General features: G+C 34.8%; 1 protein-coding gene across 7 annotated transcripts in view; it reads left to right on the top strand.

The window, feature by feature from the left end:
- The first annotated feature begins 278 nt into the window (after positions 1-278).
- Positions 279-9,993, top strand: part of ADAM28 (ADAM metallopeptidase domain 28) — a 54,109-nt gene continuing 44,394 nt past the window's right edge. For all 7 annotated transcript variants that reach the window (XR_013995101.1, XM_081076446.1, XM_081076447.1 and 4 more), the window contains exons 1-3: positions 279-434; positions 5,737-5,840; positions 9,544-9,620. Coding sequence is in view for 6 of the 7 variants with exons in the window: in XM_081076446.1 (XP_080932572.1) it covers positions 362-434; positions 5,737-5,840; positions 9,544-9,620 (254 nt within the window). In the remaining variant the exon portion in view is untranslated. The remainder of the gene's footprint in view (positions 435-5,736; positions 5,841-9,543; positions 9,621-9,993) is intronic.

The following is a 9,993-nucleotide window of genomic DNA, read 5'->3' as shown; positions in this document are numbered from 1 at the left end:
GCATCTAGATCATAATAAATACATACATTTATCAAGATATGTCGAAGCTGTAATCTTATGGTGACTTATTGGGCTATAGTAATGTATTGGAAATGCCCTGCATTTGAATGGGGAATGTGGGGGGAGAAGGAAAGAGAAAACATAGCTTACGATAAAGGAATCTTAGAGCCAGGAGGCTCCCAGAACTTCCGCCTGCTGCGCCTTTGTTACGTGGCCACAGCTTCAAGATTGTGCAACACCTTCAGTAAACACTTCCTGAAGCAGAGGCAAGTATGCACCTGGGAGTTTCATTCTGTCTCACTTGACAGGAGGCAGCCACAGACCAAGCAGTGCACGTCTGTTTCGGCCAGAAAGGCAGACCATGCTCCTGGAATCACCCAGGATGTTGCAAGTTCTTCTTCTGGTGGCCACTTTCTTCCTTTCTCCAGGTCCAGGTAGGTGGTTAAGTCTTTCTCATGTTCTGTTTAATGTACCAGTGAACAGCTTGCTTTTCATCTTCTCCTGATACGTTTCTTTCCAGCAGTTTTACTAACCTGTTGGGCTGGTTTTATTTTGGGGGGCTGTGACTGATGTAAACACTCAGTGTAAAGGCAAGGCACGGAGATGTCCTTAATCGATATTTACGTGTCTGATCTGAGAATATAGAAACCAAAGGGAAGATGTCATTCACCATAATTTAAATAATGAATAGGATCTTTAAGTCGAAAAGTGAAATTCATAAAAACCCACCCTGTCATTTTTAGAGCAGGAAAGATGCAGTGGGTTTGACTGGTTATCATTGTATGGACGGCTTTGGGAAGTATATGCTGTTATTACTGGGACCAGTTGGCATGTCCTGTTCTTTTTGAGTGTACATTTTTACGTTTTGTCCTTTCATTCCTGGTGATAATAAATATGACTAATTAGAAAGAGTTGACCAACTTGGTTTTATAAATCATTGCAATATGACTTGATGACAAGAATGTTGTAAGCTGATCATTCACTTCCATTTTGCTGATTATATCAAACATTTAAGAATTTAAAAGTGGAGGAATCCTACTTCCTAATAATCAATTCTGTCTAGCACGTCTCTCCATTTCTGATAAATTCTCCCATTAGCTTTTGGTTAAATTAGATTGGGAAACGCATTGCCTTGGCCAATTTTTATTTCTAGAGCTTATTTAACTTAGCACATTACCTTCAGTGCCTAGGAATCATCGCTGGTCAAACTTTTCTTGGATTTTAGAATGCTTGCTGGGACTAGGAATGGGAACAACAAGAACTATGGGGTTAAGGAAGAAAAGATTCTCCTCCCCTTTGTACTCACTCTGTACTTTGTCACTAAAAGTGATTTTCCTTTTCCTCTTGTTTCTGATTTGTTTTCCAGACTTGTGAATGTTTGACGTAATATCTTTAAATATAGAACTGTGCTAGGCATTCAAGTTATTGACTTAAAATTCCTACTTTTTGAATTGAACTTAATAAAAATTTTCTTTCCCTACAGTCTCCAAAAATAGTGTCATTAGAAACTCTGTGGGACCCTTTGCTTGGTTGAAATATAAGAATTGCTTGGGTACTAGCTTTATCCAACAGCATAAAGATTCAGACTGGACCCATGAACAGAAGCACATAGCTAACACTGGAGTACACTCGTATTATAGCCTTTTCAGTGAAATGGGGCATACCAACTGATTCTGTTCCCCCATGTTTACTTTCACCACATGGCACCAAGAGATGCAATTTCCTTAAAAGTCATGCCTAAAAGTGTGATACTGCAACTACTTGGTGGTGGGAACAAAGGTTCTGAGTATCTCTTGTGAGAATGGGGGAAGAGACAGAAAGCTGCCCACCTTATCTTCCCTCTCAAACAGAAAGCTGCCCCCTCCTTTTACATTTCACCTTGTATTTTCAAGACTGGCTCCTTGGTCACTGAAATACCCTGATATTGTTTCCAGTAGATTTATTTCCCAGCCAGAATGTAAGAAGTGAAATCATTTTCATTTCACCATCTCTTCCTTTTTTGTTTGTCAGCCCCCATCATCCAAAAAACACACACAAATATGTGTTTCTCAGACCATGACTTTTGCCCACTTCTCATATACATGAAATAAAAGAATGAGGTAAAACCAGGCCAACTGTTTTTAATAAGCTTAACAATCCCCTGAGAAAAATACCTTATGGGATTTCATCATAGAAAAGAAAAAAAAACTTAAAAGGATGTGACAGGTGTTTTGAGGGGAGAAATGAAGTGCATTGACAAAGGTGAAAGGTCTTTACTATATTGTAGCAGAATATCCAGGAGGTATAGTAATTTTGAAATTATTTTATTTCAAATTAACAATTCTTTCTTGCCTTTCTAAGGTGACTAGAAGACCCGAGAGATTACATATAATTTCATTTTAATAGCCAAAATGATAGACTTAATTAGAATGTGTTTTTTTCCCTCAGTGTTTGTACTCACTTTTCCTACATGAAATTTGAAATCACCAGATGGTTTGAGCAGGTACAAAGAATCCCAGAACTTAAATCAATATCATTGTATAAACCCTGATTCAGGGCTTAATGTCATGTGTTCAGTTTACAAAGACATTGCTTTAAACAGTTTTTGAACAGATCAGAGCAAAAATGAAAATGTAAATATTATATACAAATGTGCTAAACTCCAAAATGGCCCCAAGCACATTAAAAAATAAAGCAGCAATCCAGACCAATGTCTGTTCTATTAATCTTTTAATAACGTTTCACCTTTTAAAAACTAATAAACATAAAAATAATTATCCAATCTAAACCAAAACAACAGATTTATTTTTCTTGATCCAGTTTGCTAGTCAAAAGTAATCCAGCACCTATGAGTTCTGTGGGAGAGAGAAAGCAAGTATTAAAATGAATTAGTAGAAACATATTGTGTTACATCTCAGATTTGTGTAATCCCCGGATGGCGGTTAGTTGTGTTTGTTCCACAGGCTTCAAAATAATTAGCCTGTGTTATTCGGCTGGGAGGAGGCTGAACCATCTCCATCAGTTTTAAGGGCGAATAAGCCAAACAATATTTAGGTCTGCTGCATCTCTAACTGCAGTGCAATTTGTTATATCTCAAGTTGCATTCATTCAGGGGCCTTCTTGGTTTCAGAAAAATAAAGGCCAGTAAGGGAAATTCTATCTCTTTTCTTTAGAGTAAGTGGTATGTCGTAAGAGTTTGTGAAGAGCTGGAAATCATTCACCTCAATTTAAAGAGAGTAAGAGGTTCCTGAAGACTAAAAAAACTATGGTTTATTTTATTTATTGATTTATTTTGGTTGCATTTGGAAGTGCTCTGCTATCAAACAGAGAATTGAAAATAAAATTAACTGCTAATTTACATATTTCCACTTTGTATTTAAGAGGTCATTTCTGATTTCATGAAATATTAGAATTTAGATACTTCTAGAAGCATGAAGATCCGTGTGTATATATCAAAGACCAACTTGTGTTGGTTGGATTAACTTCTTCCTTTCTCACCTCTTCTGAATGAGAAATGTGCATGTGTTAACCATTTTTTTTTTTGTAAAAAATAATCAGTTGGGTGGTTATTATTTTATAAGCTGAGGGCAGATTTGACTAACATTTCCTTTCAAAAGAAGGTATGTAATGGGTAAAAACCATTTTTCATATAGCACTTTTAAGAGTTACTCTGTTTGCAACATTGGCGAATATATAGCTTCATGAGGTCCGTATTCATGGGACTAATTGCACTGAAAGGTCACATCCCACCAGACAGTAGGCATGCTTCATGGTGTGCTTGTTTGGCATCACAGCTACCGGAGGCTGTAGAGAAACGTGTCATTACCATCAGTTAATTTCTTGCACACATAATTTTCCTACCTCTTAGCATCTTATTGGTTTGAAATAATTATGGTAATTACAAAAATGTTCCCTCAATAAAAAGACAATGATTGATTTAATGTCCCTTTAGTCTTCTGAACTTCTGCTATAAAAATTGTTTATAACTAACATTATTATTTTCCTTTACAAAAATTCACTAAACAGAAGTTAAAAGATGATTATAACAGCAAGAGGTAAATGAAAAACCTTGTGAGGCAGTTCTGGAAGTATGACTATGTAATGAGACTTATTGTATCACAGCTGATTAGAACTTTATTCAAATGACCCTCATCTCTTGAAAAAGTTTATAGGGACTTCTGTATTTATTTGCCTAAAATTGTAGACTACTTAAAAGTGGCCTTAGGGTTTATTTAATCTGCCCCCTCTATTCAAACAATTAAAAAACCAAAACTAAACCCCACGTTAATGTATTCTAGTGTTGATGGCATGGATGTGATTTTGAAATATTTTTTAAGAGTAAATCTCAAGTCACTGAAACAAAAGCCATTTTATTATATTAACACTTCAACTTTTTAGCCCATTTAATCACATTTCCTGTCTTTCAAAGTTAGATTTAAACAGCTCTTGAGTGGTCAAAACAACTGAAGCCATTCTAAAATGATAAAAGAACATTGACATCACTGGGAAGTTTTGAAAGTTCCTACTTTAGTTTCTGAAGGAACTTTTTAAAACTAAATATTCTTTGGGGTATTTTGGAATAAGTGTACAGTCATCCAAGAGAACTCACAAAAAAAAATTCAGTTTTATTTGTTAAAAATTCATCCATAGTAACTTAAATGTATATTACAATAGGATGTCAATTTGAATACTTTAATGAACCAGGGCTACCTTTAGAGAGCCTTCTAGTTATTACACAGAGAACTAAAGGCTTTCCAGTCACAGCATTAGGAAATCACTGGGTAGGATCCTATTGCATCTACATTCTACGTGGACCTGCAGCCCCTTCAGCAGCCAGAGAGCAAGTCTGTTGACATTTCCTCAGGCACCACTCGGCACAGAGCAGAGACTGGACCACGTGGGCAAATAAAAAAGAAAATAGAAAGTTGTGTTAACTTTGGAAAAACTGAATTTCTCTCAAAAATAACTTCTAGAAACAACACTGAAATGAGAATTCAAGACACAGATAAAAAGTTGGATGAGATAACTTTCCAGTGCTCTTTTACTGTATAACGGCAGGATCAAAAAAATTTCCTTCTAGGCCAGTACTTGTGTTCTAGTTGTATGTTTCTCTAATTTTCCTTTTCTTTTTTCATATTTTGGATGGAAAAATAAAGGTGTGTCTGTATTGCAATACCGGCCTTTTCTATGGAACTGGTATTGGAACCTTTTCTTAATGACTTAGTTTCTTTTATTAATGGAAAATATTGCTATTGGAAAACCCAGAACAAATATATTGAACTCCAAAATGGCATCATTAGTTATTAGTTATTTCATTTTTCTAACACTGTATAGTTTTCAGAGTGCTTCAACTCAATTGCTCTGACACTGATTAGCTTCTTAAAGGATTTATTTGGCTTTGACCTTCCTATACTATCTTTTGCTAGTACTGCTTGCTGCATTCCTCCGCAGGGGATCCAGGACAACAGAGAGAAGTGGGAAAATTCAAAAGAAATATTTTCACTAAGTTGAGAAACACTTGTAAACTTTCAGTGGGGCATTTGTAGATATAGGCTAAAGTAAAGATTTGACAGGAAGAATGTGTTTCTTATTTTGTTGATGGCTTCTGGTGTCTTGAATAACCCTCTTACGTAACTCAATACCTCTGTGTGTGGTATCGCTCATCAGGAATACAGTAAAGATCACCATTGCTGACGCACCTGTGTGAGTTCTGCTCAGCTAAATTTTCTCTTACTCGTTTTTTTTTTTTTTTCTCAGTAAATGCTATAAAAGAACTCCCTGAAGTAAAGAAGTATGAAGTGGTTTATCCCAGAAGACTTCATCCACTACATAAAAGAGAGGTCAAGGGGCCAGACCAACAGGTACAACTTTTGATTTAACAGAGACAAAGAATCTTGAATATACATATATATTTTATACACACACACACCCCACACACACAGTGCCAAAAAAATGTATACACATTTTAAGAAAGAAAACGGTATTAAAATTGTAATACTCAATATATACCGATAACAAAAGATGAATACAAGTCACGTTTGACTTCTGCAATGACAAGAGGTGCTCAAAGTGGTTACCATCAGAGTCCAGACACTTCTGATTACAGTGAACTTGAGCAATATTGACCAAAATGTCCACTTGTATACATTTGTTTGGCACCCCTGATATATATTATATATGCATATATATATATTATGTATATATGTATATATATTATATGTATATACACACATATGATATACATATAAATATATAACTATATGTAATATATACATATTCATATTTATATATATATATTTGTATTTGTTTTTTGACCTATGTTAATCTTTATTAATCTTCACAATAACCCACCATTTTATTATTAGCCTTATTTTTCAGATTAAGGCTCTGACAATTAAAATAAATTGTCCATGGTCACACACAGAGTGAACATTAACACTTTTATGGTAATTTATAATTTATTCTGCATACTCCCAAAGAAATTTGATACAGTTTATAATCTATCTATCTACACATGCACACAAAGAAACAAAACCATGAACATTAAAACTGAAGTAGAAAATAAAATATTGTGGATGAATGCATGTATGTATACATATTAAGATTAATTATTGTAATTAAACGTGAAATTTACCTCTGTCTTTTCTAAAAAAAGCAGCTATTAAAGAGTGTGTAATTCTTACTAAATACAATGACACATTCTCAGTCAATTAGAGGAAAGCTAAAACGTGATGATTTATTCAACCACAGTTTTTTAATTACTGAGACCTGGAAGTCTTCTGCAGGGAGCCTGGAATATCCAGATAAATGAGACATAAATAATAACTTGCATCAATCTATTGGAAGGTACAACTCACTGGGGAGATCATATTCCCCTTACTGAACAAATTTCCTCACAGATTATTTCTTTTAAAGCAAACATATTTATAATAGCAGAACCTGTAGTAGACCCTACTTCCAAAAATTATCTCTCAACAAAATATTTCTGCTAAATCTCTAAATTTAAAGGGGTGCCATATGCATTGGCTTTCCTTTCAGTCAACAGTCTGTATGGCTTTCTTCCAATGTTTTGTGTCAGTCCCTTAAAAATGCCAGATACCTTTTTTCACTGAATAGTTTTAAGAAAAATTTGAATACAGTTCCAGTGTTGTTTTTTTAGTCACAATTATAAAGTGAGTTCTTCAAAAGTGTGAAAGTAAATGTAAGCTGTTGAACAATTTATTTTGATGAAAAACCATAGAGTAGTTACTGGAACATGCGATGATCAGTCAATATTTGAAATAATTGAGTAGATGGATGGATACAGTTATTATAATGTGTTTGCTATTTATTGCAAATGCATTATCTAGTCTACTACTCAGTTAACTGACTGTATGAACCTTATGTTTTCCTGATCCATAGTGAAAGTGTAAAGGATCTAAATTCAGAAGGCTTATCTTGTTCATGTCTTAGCTTTGGTAATTCTCCCTGTATAAATTTAGACACACACGAACTTCAAATTCTTTGCCTTAAAATTGAGATAATAATAGTAATGTTTATTTTATATGGCTATTTTGAAATAATGTACATGAAAAGCAAAGCACACTGTAGTTATTAACTCCCTGTTCAAGAGTAGCTATGATGCTATCTTGCGTAACCTATCATACTCCACTTCTTATGACTAACTTTTAAGGCTCTTTGTGCTTAATGCTACAGTTTATTAAGCCATTTTGTTTTCTTTCTGCTGTCAGCATAACCTCCTTTGAGTCACCCTTGGTATTTTCAAGGCACTGCTTAATAATATGCTTGTTTCTATCCCTATGCCCTTCCTTAAGGATTTCTTGCTAGTTATAGTATATGTAAAGCCTATGTGTAAAGTCCAACCCATCTTACATTCTGTGTGAAGGCAACATGGAATAATCATGCATATACTGATAGATCCCTTTCCTGAAGTCATGTTTTAATCCTGGTCAGTGTTTCACCATTTGGTTCTTGATTTTTTTTTTTTAATGTTGATTTTATTGCAGTGATGGTGTGTGTACGTGTGTGCATGTGCGTGTGCGTGTGTGTATGTGTGAGAGAGAGTATGTAATCTTCTCTTCTGGTTTGAAACTGCCCAGGTCAATTAAAAAAACAAAAGTGTTTTCTATGTCTCTGACATGTCTCTGCCTATCCTTCACCCTCATCACTCAGCTCGTCCTACAGAAGAGATTCCATAAATGCTCATTGATTCAAAGAAATCTTTGCAAAACATACTGATTTTATCTTTTAAAGAAAATAAAAACATTAAATCCCATAAAGAATCAAAGGAAATGTTGCCTAAATAATTTGAATACTTTAATGTTTCTTTATATGGTAAATCTTATGTTTATGTTTGTAGTTTTATCCAGCATATTTGCAAGTTTCTCCTTGCTCCCTTTAGTTGCTCCCAGAGAATAAAAGACAACATGTTATTGGACATGATGAATATAATGGGATGAGCACTGAATGCGTCCACAAATATATATAACTCAATCATGTTTACTTTCTAGTATTGAAGTGACATTGGTGTTCTCAGGCATTGGTGGATGCCTTTAAATAACCCTATAGAAAGTATCTGATTGAACCATTCAAAGTAATTCCTGATTAAAGAAACATTCCAAAAGAGTTAATCTGCTTTTCCCTGGTAATGGTTCCCATGTTTAGGTATCTCAGAAGCTCATGTCCTTTCCTATATACTGATGTCTAGTTTCCATTATTTCTTACATCACCTGGACTCTACCATGATGTCGAATAGCCAGATTTAGCAAATAAAAATACAGGATATCCACTTTAATTTGAATGTCAGATAAACGATGAATTTTGTTTTAGCATTAAGTATTCTCAACTATTGTATGAGGCAGGCTTATATTTTAAAAAAATATTCACTGTTTATTTGAAATTGAATTTAACTAGTATACTATATTTTAGCGGGTGATCATACCATGTGGCTTTTGTTCCCTCCGCGTGAACATACAGAACTAAACCTTAACAGTCTCTCTGTGAGTCCAGCCCTTGGCCCATCTATAGATATAAGGCCCGTGCCTCTGCATGTCTGATGTTTCAGTCCTGCCCTGTTAGGATTACTGAGTTCTGCCATATCACACTTATCTTCCAAGCATACACTAGAGAAGCCAGTGACATCCTCGTCTGTTGTACAGCAGGTACATTCTTTCCCTTGACATAGAACTTTTATTTTTGTTCTGGTACATCCTATGAGTAATAAGCACACTATCTTACCAGTATAAGCCAAGGTCTTGAAACTTATTCTAGTGGTTTTAGTATTGATGCCATTGGTCTTTCTTGTGCAAAGAATTAATTAACAACTACTGAAAACATCCAGAATTCATGCTGCATGTGACTGAGGAATATCTGGATCCAAAGAAGCTACACAGGTCTGTCTAGATTAATTACCTCTCAAGGTCTGAAGAAAAGGAGTCTTGTTATTATTATTATTATACAACTGTGCCTTTTACTGGAGCAGAGACTGAGGGGCCAGATGGACCTAGCCAAATGAATATCTGTGTGTGTGTTTAATTACCAGCAAATGTTTGTGCATTTTTGCAGGAAAAATTTGAAACTGAATTGAAGTATGAAATGACTGTTAATGGAAAAATCGCAGTGCTTTATTTGAAAAAATCCAAGTAAGTGTCTTAGTTCTGATATAATCCTCACCAACAGCAAGTTCCATGTGGAAAGTGTGCTAATTGAGTCTGTTACTACTTATGGCTCTCACAAACTTTGGCTAATTAGCTTTTTTTCTCAACTGGCCTGAGGGGTTTGGCGAATATTTCTTCCTATTGAAGCAGTAGAAACGCATTGACTAAAACAAGTTTACTAGTGTTTTGATACTTCTAGTAATAAAGCAATGAATGAGGTGCAGGCAGACATACATTTTATCAAATTCTATGAAATTGCAGATAGATTTTTTAACTCCCTACATCATTGCATTTTATTCTAACACTGAAATATTAGACAGATAATCCTCAACACCTAAAAACACAAACAATCCAATTT

The sequence above is a fragment of the Rhinolophus hipposideros genome (assembly GCF_964194185.1).
Source record: "Rhinolophus hipposideros genome assembly, chromosome: 16".
NCBI lineage: Eukaryota > Metazoa > Chordata > Mammalia > Chiroptera > Rhinolophidae > Rhinolophus > Rhinolophus hipposideros.
The sequence above is the reverse complement of the archived record's forward strand: the minus strand, read 5'-3'. Positions and strand labels throughout refer to the sequence as shown.